The sequence below is a fragment of the Corvus cornix genome, chromosome 1 (assembly GCF_000738735.6).
Source record: "Corvus cornix cornix isolate S_Up_H32 chromosome 1, ASM73873v5, whole genome shotgun sequence".
Taxonomy (NCBI): domain Eukaryota; kingdom Metazoa; phylum Chordata; class Aves; order Passeriformes; family Corvidae; genus Corvus; species Corvus cornix.
Window position 1 is genome coordinate 93,300,508 of NC_046332.1, and position 22,285 is coordinate 93,322,792.

The following is a 22,285-nucleotide window of genomic DNA, read 5'->3' on the forward strand; positions in this document are numbered from 1 at the left end:
ATGTAATCTTGTGGTTTTTGCAAAGCAGCCAACCAAAAGAGAAGTTGTGGAACTGCATAAACAATGTGAAATGGGTGATATCTGTCTTTGACCAAAGCTATTTGCAGTAGTAGCAGTGTAGATTTGTAGCAGTTTAGTGAATGGGAAATACTTTGAATTCTCAGTTTTCTAACTTTGAATTCCATCTATGTTTTAGTAGATTTGTCACAAGTTTTATAGGTAATTAAACATCAGGTCCTATCATGGGAATGGTAAAGTCAGGGATGCAAATGCAATAGGCTTGTGGAGCAACCCATGTTTAATCATTTAGAGGATAAAGACTTGGCCTTGTTACCTGAGGGAGTTAGCTATTGACTGATAGGGGTGAGGATTTTTTTCCTTAAGAGTCCAGTTTCCAGGTTCAGTATGTTAAATTAGGCCAAATCCATATATGCTTTTGACACTGGTTAATTTTGGGTCATCTGGTTTTGAAAGCTGGCCCCTATTAATGGTTATGTCAATTCCCTGGTTTTTGTAAAAACTTGAAAATGGAGATGCTCTGAAAGTTTTGATTCCTTTATTTTATGGCTTCAGTTAGAAGAAAAGGAGAGGGGTTTTAGCCATATATTTGAGTTCTAATTTGTATATATTAACTGAGATGATAATTGACTGTATAAGACCAAGGCAAGAATTTTATGAAATACAGAACTAAGCACTAACTAGAACTGAAGTGCTGATCTGTACTGAGGATGAGTAAGTGCTTTTTATTTTTACCGGGATTAGATCTTCTAATCTGTTTTTTTCTTTATTTCTTCGTATAGTTCATGGTATTCAAGTCTAGTTTCATAAGGACGAATGGAATACCCTTTGTGACTTCAAGTAGTCAAATATACTACTTATACATGATATTTATAATATAAGTCCAGAATGGTATCACCCCTAGTTTTTTATAGCAAGTAGAACAGGGATGCTAAGATTTCATTATTACACAAGCACTAGTAACCAATAATGTAATATTGCAAGAAATGTATTTTTGTTAATGAGTGGTTATTGAGATACTGCTGTTAAAATGAAGTAACTTGGGCTAGTGTAATCTTGTTATTAGTGTTTACCACGTTTCTACTTTATTACCTTCTTTGGTTATATTGAAAGCCAAAGAATATTGATAATAGTCAAGTTAAGGATCAAAGTAAGAATTTTAGTTTTAATAAAGTAGCCTCACTTGAATTTTTCGAGTTTACTATATTTCAGGCTTGTTAGTGTATTGCTTTTACAGAGAAAAACAGTATGTTTCAGTCTGTAAATCTCATTAAGCTGTTGCATTGTTTTCCTAATTGATGAGAGAGAATTTGGGTCTCTATTCCTGTGTAAATTTTTAATATTAAAAAATAATAATTGTACCCTAGTGAAAATATTTTGATTTTTTTTGTGGTATTTACCTTCTCATTTTAGCTGAAGCATATTCTGTGCACAGTATGTCCTACAGCCATAAAAATGGTTGCTCCACTAACTATGGTATTCATGGACCCTTGAAGAGGGGGAAGCAGGTGGTCACAATGTCCTCATATGAGTGAAAAGGTTTGCTGTGTAACTGACTTTTTAATGTGGATAGTACCTTTTAAAGTATCCATAATAACTGCTGGATTTTCACTAAAAGGCATATTTATGCAATTTCTGTATGGTTAATTGTGTATTATTTATCTTGGTGACAGACAAGTGTTCACAGCTCTTTGTGGAGGAAAAGCCTTCTTGGTGCCATGTTTTGTTTTGCTTTTTTGCACTGTTACATAAATGCTGTGTATTATTGTAGTTACATAAATTGTATCACAGCATATATAAAAATACAAAATTCATCTGTAAACACAGGACACTGTTGAATCAAAAAAAAAAGAAGCAAATGCAAGCGTTGATTATCCTGACTTGAACCTCTTTTTTTCATGTCCATTTGCATGTGGTGCACTTGTGCATTGTGTCCACTTATTTCTGAATAAAAATTCTTCTGCAACTGTCATTTAAGCAGTTGTGTATTCCTTAATGTCTTGATTTAAAGCTAAGAGGGAAGTTTCAAACACTATATTATCCTGGGATAGAGAGAGGTGTAACTTGTGGAATGGGGTGTGTGTGGCTTGGTCTGCACCCATCCAATTGAGCTTAAATTCTTGTTTGCTTAAGAGTTTTATTGATCATGATATTTGAATAGTAGTGTAGAAAAACTTTTTATTTGCCTGCCAGAAATCTTCCAGTTTTAGATAAAATTGGGTTGTATACCATGGCAGAATGTTATGAGACCCTAAAGATATAATTTCCTTTCTAGTTTAATATACTCTGGTATCGAGGTTTGAGTAGAAGAACTGACATGCTGGGATAAATATACCAGTACATCTGTTTCTACCAGATGACAGATTCATGCTGTGATGTTGATTTCGTTCAGGCAGACACTTCAGCCACTTTCTCATTAAAGCTGTCTGGCATTCATCTGAGTGTGTAAATTCAATGCCAGAAGTGTCCTATCGCTGATATTAAGTTTTTCAGCAAGACTTTTATTCTCATTCTTTGACAGGGACTTAATTTTATTTCTTTTCAAATTCATCTGTTACAAACTGCCTTGTGTTGTTTAAAAAGGCAGCATGAATTTCTTTTTTCTTCACAACTGCTCTCCATCCTTCATAACAGAAGTCTGTACACTGTGGTTTTTTTTAGTGCTGCTACATTAGCCCTTTGTGAAATTCTTGTAATATATTTCTATTTCAAGTGACCATTCTTCTGCTAGCTCAGCTTTTACTCTTCTCGTACTTTTGAGATTTCTTGACTTTCTGAAAATCAGTCACCTCCAGTGAAGAGACAGAAGAGGAGCGATGTGTCATTTTGATGACAACACAGAAATTGGCCAACACAGAAACTGGCCATTCCTTTGTGATGCAAACCCTCGGTTCCTTTTCAGACTGGAGGGGAAGCTTACATGGCCTGTTCTCTTCAAGGATCTCAGGGTTCAGAAATCTCCTGCCTTAGTTTCTGGATATCTTCCTGATTTCTTAAAATCTTAGGAGCTGAGGGTTTGTAATGTGTGCTTATTTTTCTTGCCTAGCAAACTTAACTACCAAACTTGTAATACTGAACTGCAGTCCATTTCTGGTGTTTACCTACTTGTGAAGTGCCACGACTGTTCATCTTTTTACTTCAGAAGCTGTATAATGGCATGGATTCAGTGTAGAAGAACCACTTCTTCTTTCCTACAGTCATTAAATTAACCTCATCTTGAGAATAATGCTTCAGGTTCTTACTGATCATTTGGATTTAGGTGCTTTTTCAACAGAGAGGTTCTTATCTGTTAATTAGTATATTAATGCTTGTATAATCTGTTTCCAAACTCAGAACACTTCATATGCATTCTTTTTGTAAACCTGATTGCCTCCAGATAGCAGTTAAACTGCTGGATTAATTGCTATTGCTGCATTATTAGGCATTGCTGTATAGTTAAGGGAAAAAATGTGGCAGTTCTTGTTTAATTGTATGTAACAAGCATTTTAAGGGCCATCACTGTAGTACTCTTGCATTGACCATTTTTCAGTGTAGAGGATACACATGTTGGAATTTATTCTGCCTTTCTCATTTAATATAAATTCTTATGGAACGGCAAATTCAAAGTGGCATGTACATTTCAGTGGTAAAATACTAAATCTCCTTCAAAAAAAATCTGCAAGTAAAGTTTGGTAATTTCTTCCATGTTTGGTTTCCTGTTTGGTTGCTATGGTTGTAGAAGTGCTTGAGGTGGTTTGTAGGAGCTTGTGGTTGTGAAGTAAGGCAGTAGTTTGGACTTAGTCTGAAGAAAAGATCTGGAAATACCAAAGCAGAATGTATATGCATGGATACCTGATAAAAAATGAGAGAGGCTCAGTCTTAGAGTAAACCAGTGTGGAAAAGGGTTGTTCTCATGGATACAGTCATTCCAAATAATTGCAGGAAGCTGAGGCAAACTCGTACCACTGAATTCCTGTTCAGTTTGAATGCAGATTATTGGAGGTGGAATAACAACTGTGATTAGTGACATCAGTTTGAAAATAGAGCAGAATATGAGAGGTTCTGCTTTTTATGAGTAAAGTAAAATCCATCATTAAAGCAGTGATACTTAAGACCTTTCTGGAGCATAAAGAGGAAGTTCACAAGATACATGTGAGGTTGATAGGGTAGCTTATTCATTAGTGAGAAGCCTTATAGCGCTGGTTTCTTGGCTTTTCTTCAGTCTAAGAGAGCTGGGTAAAGAATATGGAAGTGTTACCAAGACTTTTATATGCAGATAGCTCAGATTTCTGACAGGAATGTTTGGGGTTTTTTGTTGGGATTGCTCTGTCTTCACTTAAGATATTGTGCTAATGTTCACATTAATGTGTGCATTTTCCCTTCAGATAGAGATTTTTTTTTTCTCTCTCTTTTTTTTTTTTTTTTTTTTCTCCTGCAAGATAAGCTATTCTGTTGCTATTCCGGCAACAGAAGCTTGGGTACAGTTAAGTCAGGTGGAGAAACCAAAATGTTACAAAGTGGAGCTTGGCCAGAGTTAAATACAGTGAAAGAACCAATTATATCCCAAATATAATAGTCTGATTCGTTCCGATGGTTAGTCCAGATGTCAGTGGTGGTGATCTGTAGGGGTGCTGTGCTTGATCAGGCAGTAGTTTTTGACTAGATATGTGATGAGAGGATTGTTTATTGCAATGTGTGCTCTAGCCTGCTGTGTTGATTTGGTTTTGTGTGCTGATCTAGTTGGTGTCTTTTCAGTATAGTTGTTCATAGGTCAACTAGTACCTAGTAGCATCTGGACAAAAAAACCCAGGAGGTAGTTGTGGCATAGCCCAGAACATGTTCAGGTTGGTCAGAAGAGTTTTCTAATATGTGTCAAGAACTATTGGTTACAAGATGTGTATCATTGCATGGAGGCTTAACAAACCCTGGAAGAGCTTTGATAATTGTAACTTAGAGAAAATATCACTCTTCAGCTTCATTCTGTTTTGCTTGATTATGCTTGTATGAGATAAATTTTCTTATAAAGGGAGAAAAATCTATCTGAGTTGGAAAAACTTTTTTGTGAAGTGCATTTAAACTGGTTTTATGCACTTCAGCAGTTCCTTAATCCAAAAGATTTTGTTTGTTTGAGTAAACACATCAAGTTATTTTTGACACCAAAAAAAAAGTGTAGTTTGATAGTGTCCCTCTCTGTGCCCATTATGGGAAAATAATGAAACCATCTTATACCTATAGTCCTTTTGTTCTTGATTTTTTTTCCCTGCTTTTGGCACAAAAATACCTTAAAATTAATTTACCTCTTTACTTAAGTTTTATTTCCAAACTTTCACTGTCCATGCTTTTTGTACTGAATAGCTTGAACTTTCTTCCAAGTTTGGCACATTGGAGAGAAGCTTGCTTCCTTCATTTCTCTAATTCTAAGCTATCTTTGGGTTTCAGTTGCTGTGTTGAGGAGAAATAATGTCATATTATTTGCTACTAGAGTCCTCTTGGTAGAACTCTTGTGTTGCAAGCTGTTTTGTCTTTTCAAGTCAGAGTTTGCACTGAACCTGTCCTCAGTAGTTATCCATGACACTTTCTTCATTGTTAGCAACTTTATTTGCAATTCTTGCTCTGTTTCTAGAAACATGAAAGCAACAGCAGTGATAGTTCTCATTGCCGTAAGGCTGGCGAAGTAACTCTTACATTCTCTTTGTATTTAAAGTGGCTGCAGTACTGTAAAGACACTTATTCGGAATTTCATTTTGCTAGTGATCTAGGAAATATTTTCATTTTAATAGGAAAGGTCTTTCCTGTTATGCTGTATTGCAGTCAGACTGTTGTTCCAAGAGTCACCATGATCTTCCATACCTTCCCTTTGTGAAGGGTTTTTAGGAATCACTTCTTAAATAATGAAATATGAATTTAAAAATATTGTTGCTCGTACCATGCCAAGTCAGGCCTATCTTGTTCAGGGAAAAGTTTACTTGGAAATGCAAATATTTTTTACAAAAGATGCTGAAAATGAAGTGGACTGTTTGAAGTCTTTAGTAAAGCATATAAACAGGAATACAGGTACAACAAAAAATCCTGATGGTGATGTTTGTGGTAATTGCAACATCGCCTACCATGGTTAATGAGTTCTTTCTTCTGCCAGTGTTTGCTCAGTCAGGAGTTGAAGTATTGAGGAGCTAATTACAGCTGCATAATTCAGAGTGAACCTTGATTTTTATGTGGAAAAAGTGGCTTCACAAAGCAGAGTCCTTCTGTCCAGTATGTTCCTCTTGTTATGATTTTGGACGATGTTCACAGGAACTCTACCACTGGTTTTAAAAGTGTAAAATAATTTCAGCTGCCAAATGCTTTGTTGTGAAATAAAAACTTGGCACCAACTTGTGCTTTTGTAGATGCCCAGTATGTAATTCTAGCATGAATTTGTATAGCTGTCCCCAGCAGTAACACACATTTGTTTAGTTAAGATTATTTTTCTCTTGGTATCTGGAAAAAAAAAGTTTGAAACAATTTTATAACTTCCGTATTTGGACACCAAAGGGTTAAAACACTTAAAGTTTAGTATTTTAAAATAATTTTGCTTTAGAAATTTTAGACTAGTATACTACTGTTTATATAGGAAACAATTTTTCTCACTGTGGGCATTTTAGTGTTCTGATCTTTTTTTTTCTCTTTCTTCTTTTGTTTTGTTTTAATCCTTGTATCTGCTAATTTTTGTATAGGAATAGCTACTAATTCTTTTGAGATACAGCCTACTAAATTTAAAGTAATTGAAGCCATGAGTTGACCGGTAACTTTAATCCATTCTATATAAATTTCAGTGAAGAACTGAAAAATTGGTTTCAGGATGAAAGTTATAATGCTTTTAAAGGCATAAAAGGCTTAGTATCTTGTTGTTAAGGTGGTCACATGACAATGGCTTACATATTGAATAATGTGCTACCGCACTTTATGTATGTTAATGTACTTTTAATCTTAATGTTGCCTGCAAATATGTGATCCCTTATGATATAAGTTTCCTGTTTATGCACCATTGCCCGTTTAAATCAAACAGAAGATTCTGAAACTGTAAAAACTACACATGTCAATGTTTTACAGCTACGTAATTCGAATTGACTTGATTTTTTCAAGTAATCCTAGAAAGGGGGAGCATTCCATATAGAAACTGCTGAAACTGCCACAGGTGCTTCTCCGAAAACCTTACAGTTGTGGCATTGAATGTTCAGTATCGCTTCCTTTCTGCACACAAGGCATACTGTTGAGGTATTTGTTGCGGTGATTGGTTTTAATGCTAATCTAGGAATTCAGATATAGAATCTATAGATTTGCATGCTTTGCTTACCCTAATTTACAATTATCTACATTTTTATTTGTAAACTAACAATAGATAAGTTGAGATCAGTAATTTTTAACAGATTTTACATTGATATACGAAAACTGTGGTTTATTTTCTTAGATTGTCGCATGGCATTAACAAAAACACAGTAAGCTGTAGGTGCTGTAATCACTATTTCAAATTAAGCATTTAGATTTCTTTTTCATATATGATTTTCAAAAAGATTGCTGACTTTTTGTAGCAAATGTTTGTTTTGTTTTTCAAGGTATGTGACATTATAAGTTGAAGATAGTGTATTTCTATGTTAAAAAGACGTAGAAATCTACTTGCCTTTTTTCTGCCAATGAATATGAAAAATTAACAACTAAAGCAACTTAGAAGCAATTTTTTTTAAAGTAAATTCAATAGCATTTATAATTCTATATGAGAAGCACAAGTCTTTGTTTTCTTTCCACAGATCTTTCAAAGAGTAAATTTTGTAAGTTACGCTGAAGTAAATCTTCCTTGCACAAAATCATTTTTAATCAATTCTAGATTTTGAGTTGGTTTCTTTCTTTTTTACTTTCTATGGCTTAGCCATAGTGGAAGTGTCTTGAATATTTTTTAAAAGCTTGCCTTGAATTTTTTCCTTCCTTTAGTAAACTTCTTAAATTAGATTGAAATAATAAACATTTCCTCCTAAATAAAGTGAATCTGAAAGTTAACTTCATGTTTCTGTACACCAATCCTGTTTGGCCAGATAATGCACTTGTCTCTTGGTTTTGAGCAACAATTGAATTACACTAACAGCCAACATTTTTGAAAAAGCATTTCAGAAGAAGGAAATACCTAAACTCATGCTTCATCAGTGTCCTCTTTATAGCTGCTTTAACTGGATACCAGGACTCTCAGATGAACTGGGCATTTAGAATGGGAGTTCAGATGATGTCAACCAGAGGGAGAAAAATGAATACTAAAAAAAAGTCCTCTTCATGCCAAGATTAGTCGGTTTTGAAGACTGCCTGTGGACATCACTTGACGGAAGAAGAAAAACATGTTTTAAATGTTGTTTTAAGCACTGTAGGTCTGTGAATAAATGCATATGCAAAAGTCAGAGCATTAATATATCAGTGTGCATTTTGAGTTTGTTTATAAAACACCTGTCACTACAGAACAATGCAAGTGTCATATGTCAAGAAACTTCACAATCACGTACTCATCCCTATTCAGAATTTCACCAGCTTTTCTTGTGGATTTTTTCTATCTAGAATAACTTTATAATATGAAAATATATCCTTCCTTACATTTGGCTTTCTTCTTTTGCCTTGGAGTTAGCATCTTATACTTCTGTACTTTGAAGAAAACAAGATGTTTTTATTCCCATCTCCTGGATTTTAGCCTACAAGAAGGCTGAGGGTAAATAATACCATGCTTCATGATTTAAATTCATTTCTAGTAATAATGGAAACAGTGGATAAACTATAGCAAAAAAATTTTAAAATGCTGCTAAGTGAAAAAAACCTGAACAGGACTCAGTCATTTTTCAAATACTTGAATTGCCTTGGAAAGGATGCAAGGTATGTGTTTTCTAAACGTGGAGTGAACTGATTTTCGGACAACTGCCTTTAGCCCTGGGCAATGTTAAGTAAGGAATTTTTCTTCTGTTTGTCAGTTCATGCTTTCATGTATGTTCCTGTCTGGAGCAGGTGCCAAAAAAGGAATTATATTTTCAGAGCTTCTGTTTTCAGTGTCCTTTCTTCAGTTTTTCAACCCGTTCGTGCAGCTGGAGTGACCTTGAGAGTTGTCTTTAGTTTTTGACTTTTTTCTTTTTTACTGGAGAGAGAAAGAATTTTTTGGAGCACTGCTGTCTGATTTGACAGTAACTATGCCACCCTTCAGAAAATTCTGCACTAAGTCAATACTGTTTAATAAAGGCTGACGAAACATAAAACACATCACTTTTCAGGACTTACTCTGCTTTTCTTATTTATGTCTTCATTCCATCCTTACACACCTTCCTTGCTGCTGGCTTTTTCCTTCATAAGGAATTCATTTGAAAAATGCAGTGTTTGTAACTTGTTCTTTGGCTTGTTTCAGTTAGAAGCCTAGCCTAGAGACAAACCTTGAATAGAAACATAAGTTTGTCCTTAAGTTTTGCATCTATGACATGAAACAAGAAGTTTTTAAAAAAGAGCTAACAACAACAAAAGCCCATACAAAACAAAATGTAAAACCTGCTAGAACTTTCTGTACTCATTTTTTAATTCTGAGTAATGCAGTTGCAGAAATAGAGCTGTCATATTTGCTGTATGATTAGCAGTAACAAAAGGACAGTTTGCCTGAAGATTTAATATCTGTGTTTTGAGTTTCTTTGGAGCTTCCACTCTTTCAAGATGTTTAGGATAAAAGATCAAAGCTGGTACCAAAGGGACTTTTAACTTTTTTAAGAAGTGGAGGATGGGTGGAAAAGATTGGTTTTTTTCAAGACATAACAGTGAGGTAATTCTGTCCATGCTGTCCACTGGTTTACTTTTTTTTCCAGTGTTTTTCTTTCACAGCCCAGGTCTTGAAGTTACTTTCAGTTATAATATCCTTTACCAATATTTTTCCTTTATGTCAGCAGGTACGATAAATGAAGTACCTTTCAAGGGACACAATAACTGAAATAGTTGAAAATTTACTTGAATATAGTGATTATCTTTGAGTTTTCTCCTTGTTGATTTTTGTTTCATTTTCTTTCATGTCATAGCCATTTGACACTTTGTAGCCAAATGAATCACATACTATTTCTCCTCCTTTTAACTTGATAGTCAGTTCACATATAATTGCAGTTCATAGCCAAGGGCTGACCTAGGGGTTGCACATCAGAGGTTGAACTCCTCTTAAGTCTTATGTGTGGTCGGAACAGTGAACCATTTCTATTTTCATCTATATAATCTAGTCTGTCTACAGTAATGACACTTAAATTCTTAGCTCCTGGGATAAGCTGAGGCAGACGCTTCACTGTCAGACATGGGCAGCATTTGAGGTAGATCATACACTGCAGGTTTAGTATTAGATGTATTCTCAGTTCCTTGTAATTACAGCTATAACAGGGTGGTTCCACTCCAAGTCCAGATTAACACTTTTAAAGAATGGTCTAGTAGCTATCCAGCTTTTTAATTTATTCAAGTACTCCAGGGTTTCTGGAAGGACTGTATGACACTTTTTCTGTTACAGACTCAGAATCTGACAATATGTCTAAATTACTTTGAAAATACATAAAACTATTCCAGTCTGGTTAAACTCTGTGATACCTGTTAAGAGCATTTTCTTTCCTATTTTGTTCCTACTTACATTAGCCTTTTTTTTTTTTTTTTGATTGCTTGCATTTAGTTATGATAGGCTGATATAGCACAGCTAGCTCTTGCTGCCTTTTGTGTTCCCACTGACAGATTTTTTCTTCCTAGAAAAAGCTAGAAAAATCAGCTAAAGAAGTAGGTCTTTTTTATCTTTCTAGCCTGCTTTTGAGAAAGTGACAGAAGGTTTCTGCAAAATTTGTCAGCTTTTCTTTTTCTTCTTCCTGTTAATACTGGAATGCAAGCCAGTTTAATGGAAATTTGAAAGTATATGAAAGTCCAATAATCATGCTTTGATTAATTGACAAATGGATATAGAAAAGATACTCAAATTAGTGTTCCCACGGTAAGTGAGCAGGGAGAACTTAACAACTGTGTTATCTTCCATAACATTTGTGCAAAAAGTTTCTAGTAATCGAGAGCCTGTAATCTTATTTTATTAAGCTTTTCTTTTTTTTTTTCATTGCTAACTTGATAGGCTAAATTCAGATTCGCACATTTAAGAGGGGTGTTTCTAAACTCACAGAAGCAAGAATGTTATATCCAATAGTCTTGAGTCCCTTGGAAACCTATGCAGTGCTTCCAGAATATTTCTGTAGAACAAGCACATCTTTGTTTACCTGTTTAGAGTAATTTGTTCAGGAAGAGGTTAGGAATGGGAGAGATCTATGAATAGTGAAGATCATTGCATTTTAAAATTTGGCAAACTCTTTTTTCATTTCTGGGAAATTTAGTTTTTCTTTCCCAGAGTTTGGTCGTGTAGCTTTACACGCTTTGATCTTTGTTTGTACATCTCCAAATGCCTCTGGCATCTTATATTGATGTTCCTTTGGAAAATGGTGACTTAACTGTAGTCTTTTACAGTCAACTTTTCAAAGCAGAGTTAGTGTTCAGTAGTACTTGCTAAATAATAGAATTACTGACTCCTTGAACTTCTATTAAATTAGGTGGCCATTCAATACTGTATTGGTTTTGTCATTTTTATCTTTGTGTAACTTTATTTATTTTGCTATTACTTAGATTTCTTTTACTGTTCTTTTGGGGCTCGCAAATTTAAGAAAGGTATCGGAGAACTGAGCTTTTCTTTTTGACCAGAACAGATCTGTTAAAATTTCTATTTCCTAAGCTGTAGTTTCATTGTTCTACATCCTTACGCTGCACAAGTAAATTAGAATTACTAAAGGAGTATCAAATGTTGCTTAGCAGCAACTTCAGCAGGTCATCCAGTTCAGCAGGGGAAAGATTTGACTGTAGAATTTCTGATATCATAGACCACTCTTAAAATGAGGGGAAGAGACCCCTCTCAAGATTCAGCAACTTTTATACTCTGAAACTTTCTCCTGATGCTAACTTTAATTATCCTTTGTTCATATTAATCCCATTTGTATACTGCCTGCACTGGATGCACAGAACAGATTATTCACTTTGCAGCTCTTCTGACTGATACCACCACCTCAAAGTTTCACTTCTTTTGACTAACTAGGTTTTTCAGTGTTCTGAAGTCTTACTTTCTAGACTGCTCTTGACTGGTGTTCTGTGGATTTTCACTAGAGGTCCAAGTAAATAGTGACTTAGAATAGTGTAATACAGAATGAAATTACCCTGGTTTAGGTTGTGGGTTTTGTGACTGTAGTATTTTGACGTAGCAATTTATGGAAGTAGTCTTGCTGTAATAGTTTCTAAAGATTTTCTTATAGCAAATAAGTTACAGTGACCTAGGAAGCAAATCTGGGCTTTGTTCCTTGATTTCTTCTCATGAGCTGGAGTTTGAAGAGAATCAGGTCTATCAATCTTCTGAATTCTTATTCTGTTAGCTGTTCTGTTTCTGGATTTTTAAGTAATGGTCTTGTCTAAACGACTGAAGCCAAGAAACAAAAATTCCATTTTTCTGACTAGTTATGTCTGTCTGGAAAAATAATAGGAAAGATTAATTGGCATCTTTTGCTTCACCATCTAGTTTCGTCATTCCTGGCCCTCTTGTCTCCACTTCTGTGCTGTTCCTTATGAAGTTAGCCTAAATTGCTAAGCATAAGGTATCCTGTATGTTTGTGTAAGTGCATGTGATACAGCACTTTCTCAAATTAAACCTCTACATCTCTACATATCCTCCCTGATTTCATTCCTAACCTCCTTGATGCACTAGAATATGCAAAATCCAGTGCCATTCTCTTGTGCACAGAAAAGTCTTAGTTGAAATTACCAAAGCAAGTCCTAGTACTTATGATGTCACACACTTTGAAATGAGAAACAAACCAGAAACAAAAGTATAAGCAAAGCATACCTAAGTATAGCATCTTTATCTATCTATCTTTTACTATATATGTATATATTTTGTTGTTAGGAAGAATGGTGATGTTGTTGTTACCTTAGAAACCAGAATGCCATGGACAATTGCCAAGTCATGTTAAGTTTGTTTTGAGTATTTGATCTCTTGCTCAAGTTAAAGCAATAGATTTCAGAATAAACTGCAGAAGATGGTAAAATTCGACACTTAAATTAGTCTGAAGTTTATGTAAAGGTCAGCTACTTCAGACTATTTTAGAATAAAGCATTTTGAGAAGTTTAAATAGGAAGATGGTTTAAGGCACATAGTATATTGATTTTATTTAAAAGTGTATTGTCTCCCAAATTTTGCTTAGAAGTGAGATATATGTGCAAAAAGTTAAGTTAGTTATAAAACTAAGATTGATAACTAATTTCTTAATGGAAAATTTGCTAAGTGTATGTTTTCTCTCATCACCAGCAGATAGATAGTCAGTAAGGGCAGCAGCAGCAGCCAACTAGCCTGATGAATGAGTGTAATCCAGTTTCTTTGTATTGTACAGCTTGAGAAATGCCAGTGGCCTGACAGCAGCAGACCTTGCACATACCCAGGGCTTCCAAGAATGTGCCCAGTTTCTCTTGAACCTCCAGAACTGTCACCTGAATCGTTTCTATAGCAATGGCACCTTAAATGGGGTTCATCAGAATGCAGGTCCCAATCCATTCAGTGGTGGGACAAGTCGAAAGAGATCCTTTGAAGATACGGAGTCTGCTGGAGTAAAGAAGGCTAGAACAGAAGGTGAGACCCCAGAGGTAAAAGGGATGGGTTGATACTGTTGCTGAGAAAGGAAAATAAACGTTTTAAAGCCTTTTGGAGTGGATGTTGAGTATTATTGACAAACTCACATATCTAAATTACATATTAATACAAGAAGCAGATTAATACAATTATTCCATGCTGCAAGATCCCAGTTTTTCCTATCATCATCTTGGCGTGTTCAGAAATTTCTATTTCCAGAAAGTGCTAAAGCTGTATGATGCCAAGAATATTTACGCAGAGGAGTAGGAGCTGAAATTAGCTTCTACTCCTTCCTCAGTTTCTTCAGCTTTAGGAGAGTCAAATAACATTCCATGGATTCACAGAGATGCCCAGATGTTCTGATAATTTTCTGTTCAGGGATTAATTCACAGTTCGGAAACTGCTAGGTAGGGTGGATGGAAGAAATTGAATGCAGAAAGGTTTCTCAGATCTAGAGGGGTTATGTCTGTAAGTTAACATTCTTTAAGTTTCCAGGATTGTTTTCCAAGGGGAACTGCTATCTTACCAGAAGGGTGTTAGACTAGAATGAACCTTAAGGTTTCCTATCCAGCCTTGAATTGAGGATACTGCTTCTTTGCCAGGAATAATGGAGTAGTATAACCTAAAGATACCTTTTGGTAGCTCTATGTAGAAATGGTTTTTTACATCTTAGGAACACCTTAAGTAACATGATTAAGGAGAATTATCTTCTTCCTTTCTATTGGTCATCCCACTAAATTCTTATTAAAAACAAGGGAGTAGTTCTGAACTCAAACCTCCTTTTTCCTAATGATGCTAAAGGATGCTTTTCTTTAGCATCAGGAAAGGGACTTTGTAGGTCTTCATTGAAGACGCTTTCTAACATATGTGACTTTCAGTGAGCCAAATAGAATGGGCTTTAACAGTGCTTAATTCCAGATAGCAAGGGCAATTGAGACCTAAACCATGTTTTTAAATATGACCTGGGTAACATAAATCACATTGATATCTACTCTAGTATTTGTTCAGTACTTGCTATCCAGATGCCATTTTGCCTATAGCAGGATCAGAGACCATAACTGGGTACTCCATTGCCAGTCATAAACAGGATATGTTGCTTCATGTAGCTAGTCTAAATGATAAATTTCATTATGGAGAAGAGTCCCTGTGCAGTTAAATATAAGACTTCAGGAGTAAGTATTTCCCAGGTCGCTACATAGGATAAGAGAACTTGCACTTACAAGTGCCCATAACAACTACAGAAAGGTGTTTTCAGTCCATTGATCTGCTACCAGGAGGCACTACCTGAAGTCAGGTTAATTTATCTTGCATTTTGAAGAGCTGCTCCATCTGAATGTTCCTAAGCAGCTGTCTCTTTCAGTCGATAGGCAGCATTTCCCCACCCCAGGAGGGGTGGCACTGGGCTACACATGTTCTCTCTTTTGCCATGAAGTAGCAGTATCTGCATTACCTTTCGCTGTACAGAGCTGGTCCAGTACCTAAATTAGATTGAGCAAATGGACAATGCTTGAAGTGAATGAGTGCTCCTGAGCAATTACAGAAATGTTGGAAAAGGAATTGGAGTCGGTAATTTTTGAAAGTGTTACCAGTATGACTTCTTAAGACCTTCACAAACAAATGCAAAAGCTTTGCTGCTTTTGCTTGAAGGTGTTTGGAGTAACTAAGAGACGCATCCCAGCTGCGGAAGCTGCAGTTTCTAATCTGACGTGTTTGCCCTCAAAGACATCAGCATCAGTAATAACTATTGCATCGATGTAAAAAGTCTGTTGCACTGAGAATGAGTCACCGTTCCTGAGGCTTTTTGGTAAACAACAGAGCTGAGTAATGAGGTGGTATCAGTACATCTTTGTGCTTAGCTGGCCTTTGTAAAGAATAAGCCCAATTTTGTGTTAATTTTAAACTTACTAAAACCACACTGGTCTGTTGTCCTTCAAAGTCTATTTGCACAGGAGATTCCAGATGTTCAGAGAGTGAAGGCAACCTGTATTTGCAGGGAGGAGTCAGATTTTGATGGCCATACCCCAAATCAGAACAATTCACTGCTTTGAAAAAAACTACTTGCTGTGACAACATACGTCCCTTACAAGAACCTGTAAGCACTAGAGTTGAGAGAAGATAAATGCTTAAGGTGTGCTGTGCCCTGGAATAACTAAACTGGGCAGTGGATAAACATTGCTTGCAATTGTTTATATGCACACAGGTCTATCTCCTAACAAGTCCATAGTATTAAAAAAAGGCTTAAACCTCAAAATTAGGCAACGCTGATACACTGTACACTGTGATAAAAACTAATTACTCAAGTGTAATTAACAGAAGTAAATTGGTGAGCACTCTCAGGATATATGCCAAATAATTTTTAATTTTGACTTAAAAACATAAACTGGATGTTATGTTCATTTTTCTGAAATCAATCTCAGAAATTTCATCCTGCTTCCTGGGCAGGTCAGCAGAAGGTGGTGCGCGGGTTCAGAGATGGTGATGATGATGATGCACACTGGGCCAACTGGACACACAGCTGTATTCATGTCAGTCCTGATCCTGGCCCCTCTAGTCCAGCCCTCAGCAGGTTGACTTGTGCTCTGTGCTGTGTGTGCTGCTCACAACCAGTGTCTCAGTGTCACGAGCCTCAGCACAGATGCTTTGGGTGTTCTGTGTGAGGTGTGATGGAGGGCATTCCTGAAATTGCACCATGGAAGTGACCAAAATGAAACTGCACTTTCATACTCGTCTAGGTAACTAAAAGAAAATGTCTTTCCCTTCCTGGTTTAGGGTAATTTGAAGCCTGCTGATCCAAGGGCCCTGATGTGATTTAGGCCCTCAGTGATCTCTTTGGCCCTGGAACACTTCAGAGCTTAAGGTTCTTTAAAAATGAGTGGTTTATGAAAATTTTGGTTGTGCCCAAGGTAATGGGAGCTGAATTGCAGTCCACCAAAGCAGGCATTTATAACATAATATTACGAGTGTGTGTAGGAAAGCGTGTTAATGTCAGCGTGAGAGCCGGGCAGGGCCTGCTGGGATGATACTGGAGCAGTGCTCTGGGTAGATACAAGAAGCAGTAGTGAAGTCAAGCCCATTGTGCTTATTAAAGCATTCCCTCCAGCAGTCTAACCACTTGTCAGCTTCTCTCAGAAGACAGATCTGCTTGTTCAGCTCTATGAAGAGATCCCTGGAGCAGTCTGGTATGGATAGGGGTGGGTTACTGGGACCTGACCCTTGGGAGTGAAAAAGAGAGCAGTTTAGACTTACAGTAGACAAACGTGAGTTGGGCACATCACCTGTAAAGCCTAAATATGAGTAACTTAAATTTCTATTTATTAACCTATTTGTACATCAGACTAGGAACTTTGATATGTGGGTGCAAAGTCTAATAGGTACCCTGGTAATTCTCTCTTTTGCTTTAATAATGGAAGTACTCATCTTTTTGTTGGCTGAGTTTTCAAGTGGGAACTAATGGCTAAACATGACTCTCTTTTTGTCAGCTTACAGTTTCGATGGCTTAATACCCATGCTGAATGGAGGAGTTGAGGACGATGCTGACAATATGCACGTTGATAGAGAGTTTGCTGTTGTATCAGGTGGGAGTGGACAGTTTCCTGTTAACTACAACAACATTCAAATGGTTGAAGACACCAAACAACAGGAGAGTACTTCTGTTGGACCAAAAGAAATTGAAATATACACTGTTTCTGCAATGCAAACTCCTTGTCGTTGCAAGAATCAATATGCGTTTTATTTTTAATTTAAGTATAAAACTTAGTCCTTTATTTTTGCACATTGTTGTCTGGAGTCTTGAAAACTATTGTATTGCTGTTAACACCCATTATATTGGGGGTTTAGTAGGTATTGAAAATTAGCTGTTTCATGCAATGTATTGTAATGGTGAAAGAGAAGTTTATTAGTCATTTCTTAATATTTCAGGTAAACAGAAGTCCATGATGGCTGTTCACTTTTAACCTGAGGCTTGTATTACGTTGTGCCTTGCTTCTAGTTACTATAATTTTGGGTTAAAGGAAGTTCAGAAATAAGTTAAATTATTCATTTAATTTTGATTGAGTAGATAGTAAGAAGACTTGATAGGGAAACATCCTAGCTTTGAAAATAACGTGTTGTGACAAAACTATATTCAAAACAGTGTAACAAATACTAGAGAATAGTCTGGACATATATCCTGTGTTCAGAATTTGTTCAGACACAATGACATAAGTGCAGGATCCTGCTACGGGATTTTTTAATGTAAATTGAAGATTAGACATCACAGTTTTACTATTTGGAACTAGTGTACCTTGGAAAACAGATTTTGTGTTTTGTACCAATCATCATGAAACAGTCAAAAATGTTGCTAGGATTGGTCAATATTAATGCTCTAGATTTTTTAAGGGCTGCTTAATCAAGATGCTTTTGGTAACCCCAGGATGTGTATAGAGTTTGATTTAAACTGTCTGGGGTCAGCTTTTTTTGCACTTTGTAGGTTAAGACATGGTGTTACTACAATAGTGCGTCACTACATTCAGAAATGAATTTCCTATTTATCAATTTTTTTCTGCCAGAAGTATGTTTATGCTTTGTACCACAGATCCAATTCAACAAAGGGAATAATAATTAATAGATTTTAATATATTAGGAATAAATATATATGCATATATATAATCAATACTTTAGAAGTAGACTATGATATTTTCCAGTGATAATTACTAAGTGTTCTTACTTATGAAAAATTATTTTTTTTCATAAATATACTCTATTACTCTATTACTATAGGTGCTCATTTTTAACCAATGATAACATTCTATAATTATCACTAGAACTATTCGTTACCTACTTTTGCATATTAACTAATAGAAGTGCCAGATTTATTAAATTTGATTTGGCAAAACCAGCCTATAAGGGTTTATTTTTAAACAGTTAAAATTTTGCACTTTTCAGTTAATAAACACAATATGAAACTCCTTCTGTGCGTTTTCATCACTGAAGTATTAACTTTGAAGTCTTGATGGGTTTGTGGGGGTTTTTTTCCACTTTTAATGAGACTTCATGGTTAGTGAGTTTAGCTGATGTGGTTATTTTAACTGATGTAGGGACTAAACAGGAAACTCCAGTTAGTACTTCCAGGGAGTTACAAATTGGACACATTTCTTGTGTTACCTATTGGTGTCTGTGGAGTATCAGTGCTGTAATTTGTATTTCAAATAATAGCCATGCAAAAGACTGAGAGAGAACCAAAACTCCAGATTTTTCCTTGTCAGACAGTGGTACTCATTACGTGTCACTTAAATGGGAACCCAGTGTTTTACAAATGTGGGAAGTTGCCAACAGACTAAATTAACTGAATTAATTTGTATACATGCAGTAAATGCAATCCTGTTTTGCACATGGGTTTATGCGTTCATGGAGACATAAACATATGTGCATGTATCCAAGGATAATCACAGAATGTAAAATCTTTAAATGTCACCACATAGCTCTGTAGTTGCTATGTTTGCCTTGCTCATCTTTACCAATATAGACATAAATTATATTTTTAAGGTGGAACATATCATGCATTTTTTGTGCTAGTACTTTTGAGTACCACTGCAAAAACATGCATTTCAGACAGACTGATGAAATCTGTTCATGGAAACAAAACCTATTGTACTAATTACTAACGTCAAAGGGGAAATTACTTCAAAACAGTTGTCAGTGATTTTTGCATGCACATTTTTAGAATTTTGTTTCCTACTACTAGTATTTTTTAGTCTTCTGTGTACTCTGCTGTTGCTATTGTATGGCATTTTGCATGTGGATTGTACACATGCTATTATAAATGTAGAATTAAATACAAACCTGCCCAGTATGTTATCTAGCAAGCTGCTAGGTACATTGAAGTACTTTCTGAATAAAGGAACTTAAAAACATTTTATATTAGCACCCCAATGTACCATTTCTCTGTTTGACTTACTTCAGTGCATACTGTACTGTGAGAGTTACAACTAAAAAGAAAAAAAAGCCACAGTTAAATCACAGCTGAAAAATAAAAAAAAAACCAACTCTTCACCCTCTCACAGATACTCACTTCTTGTATGTACATAATCTTCCATCCCAAGAGGGCATTACAGTTAAGGTGGAAAGATGCCTTTTATTCCACCCTTGAATACACTGCCCAGAATGTTGTCTGCTGCACTTATTTCATACAGTTAAATGAAAAAAAAAAAAAAATCGGAGAATTTCACATTGTCTTTGCAAAGACTAACATAGGCATATTTTCAGAACAGATGTAGATAGATAGTTGCATTTTCAACATAAGAATCCATGCCACAAACTTACTGGTCAGATCTCATTACTTGGAACTACCTGCATTGTTATAAAGAAAGGATAGATTTATTTTCGAAGTTGTGTATGGAAACATTTTTTAAGTAGGTGAAGTATAGTGGAGACATTTTGATGTATTTCAATCTATTCTTAATTGTTGGTGACAGGTGTATTTCTTAATGCAGATATGAATAGCAGTAGCTCCATATTGAATGCACTGACAAATGGATGTGCCATCAATGGACATTTGGATTTCACCGCCGCACAACAGCTCAGTGGGATGGATGCCAGGCGTGAGGAGTGCTTAGCATTAACACCTAACGGAGTCATTCCTGGAGTAACTTCTCCCAGTAGGCATCGAATTCATGCCAGTAACGGCACCGAGGAACCGGAAAAAGCCATGAGTAATTCCACCGATATGTGTGGATCTCTCCACCTGAATGGAAGCCCGAGTAGCTGTGTTTCTAACCGGCCCTCATGGGTGGAAGACCCTGGAGATACTTTGCACTATGGACACTATCATGGTTTTGGGGATACTGCTGAGAGCATCCCCGAACTCAGTAGTGTTGTTGAGCATTCCAATTCTGTCAAGGTCGAGCAGAGATATGACAATACTGTCCTAGGCACAATGTATTTGTACCACGGTTCCTAGGTGAATGACATTTATATCAAATGCATATTGAAATTGCTACCAAATGATACTAGGGGGACAGAATCCTCACATAGCATTAAATTTGAAGATTGCAACTTGTTGCTATTTTTACACTTTGTTTATATGAAAAGTAAACCTTTAATTTGACGGCCTTATACAATAGTTGTAGTTTGTTGCATGTATGGGGCTTATTTAGTGATAAAATAGGTGCTGTCATGATGGAATGTTTATTGTTTTCATTTTTTTATTATGGAATGTTCCGGTTTTGTATTTTTTTCCTAAGCTTGTGAACACTATCTTTCCCTTTTTAGAGCTGTTTCCCTTTTATTAAGTTTAACTGAATTTTGTGAAGAAAATGTTACGTATGTGCATCACTTAGAGGTAAAGATTTTTCTTTTCCGTATCTTCTGCTGAAGCTATGGTAGCAATATCAATGCCAGCTCTCACTATGCAAGGTTGAAAGTGGCAATCTTCTGGAGCTTCTCTGACTTTATAGTTTGTACATTTGTTTGGTATAATTAGATGTTCATCTTTAAATTTTACAAACAAGTTTGTTTAAAAATGCAGAGACAAATTTGGAAGAAGTTGCTGTTTCACTTTCTGTAGCGTAGAAGTGCTTTCTGTTGTTGTTGGGCTCTTTGCATTACAGAGTGGGGAAGTGGGCTGCCTTTGTTTGGTCGCAGTTGGGTGTGCCTCAGGTTAGCTCTGTGGTGGGTTTCTTTGGCTTCTCTCCTTTATGTGTGTGCTTGATATTTTACCATAGCTCGCAGACTGGAGGCATGTTGGCACTGTTCTGCTTTGTACGCAGTTGAAAATTGCTGTTACTCGTTATAGAATTTGCCAAGTCAAAATATTTGAGTTTGACTGTCTTGGATATACATTTATTGTCTTTTTTTTTTTAACATATGCTTTGAAAATGTAATGTTGTGTACTCTTTGGGCTATGCTCACGGAAAATACATTGTATTTAATGCTTAATACACAAATCAAAATTCATATAAGTGCACTATATGAGCACTAATACTATAAGTTGCTGCTTGTGTTATAAGTGAAGAGTGGGGAAGAATATGATAAATGAGATAAGCCCTCTGAATTGTGTTGATTTTTTTTGTTCTTGTTTTGTTTAAAAAGGGACCTTTACAAATTGGATTTTAAAAAAAAAATAAACATATTACATTGTATCTGAATATTTTGTTCAGATGTTATTATTTAGCGGCAAGTCAAGAAAGCGTTAAATAAGTTATATGTCACAATTCTCATAATCTTTCTCAGTGCTGCTGTGGAATTTCTCTTTGTCAGTATATGAAAGCAAATGGAAACAGCCCAACAAGTTGTCCTTGACTGAATTACAGAAACACAAACTGGATATTTGGTGTATGACAGTCATATCAGCCTTCAGCTCAAAAAATACCGGGTTAAAATATTGCCTGTTTATAAATAAAAAATAAAATATGTATAGTCTCATTCAAACATTTTTAAGCAAAATGCTACTGACTGCAGGGAAGTCAGTGTTTGAAATAGCCTTTACACTCCACGTGGTTCACTACACACAAGATGCTCACAGTGTATTCAGGTTGAAAGTAGCACTGACAGGAAAATTGACCAATTCTTTTGCAGATAGTTGGCCAGACCAGCAAAACTCCTCAG

The 22,285-nt window shown here is 35.9% G+C and overlaps 1 protein-coding gene across 2 annotated transcripts in view; it reads left to right on the forward strand.

Annotated features, from left to right (window-relative positions):
- The window catches only part of ANKRD10 (ankyrin repeat domain 10), a 37,503-nt gene extending 15,678 nt beyond the window's left edge, over positions 1-21,825 (forward strand). The window contains exons 4-6 of one of the 2 annotated variants that reach the window (XM_039549945.1): positions 13,467-13,702; positions 17,182-17,277; positions 20,173-21,825. In XM_039549945.1, the coding sequence (XP_039405879.1) occupies positions 13,467-13,702; positions 17,182-17,277; positions 20,173-20,639 (799 nt within the window). In that variant the 3' untranslated portion in view covers positions 20,640-21,825. Of the gene's footprint in view, positions 1-13,466; positions 13,703-17,181; positions 17,278-20,154 lie in introns of both variants that reach the window. The other variant, XM_039549940.1, reaches the window with a different exon arrangement.
- Positions 21,826-22,285: the final 460 nt, after the last annotated feature.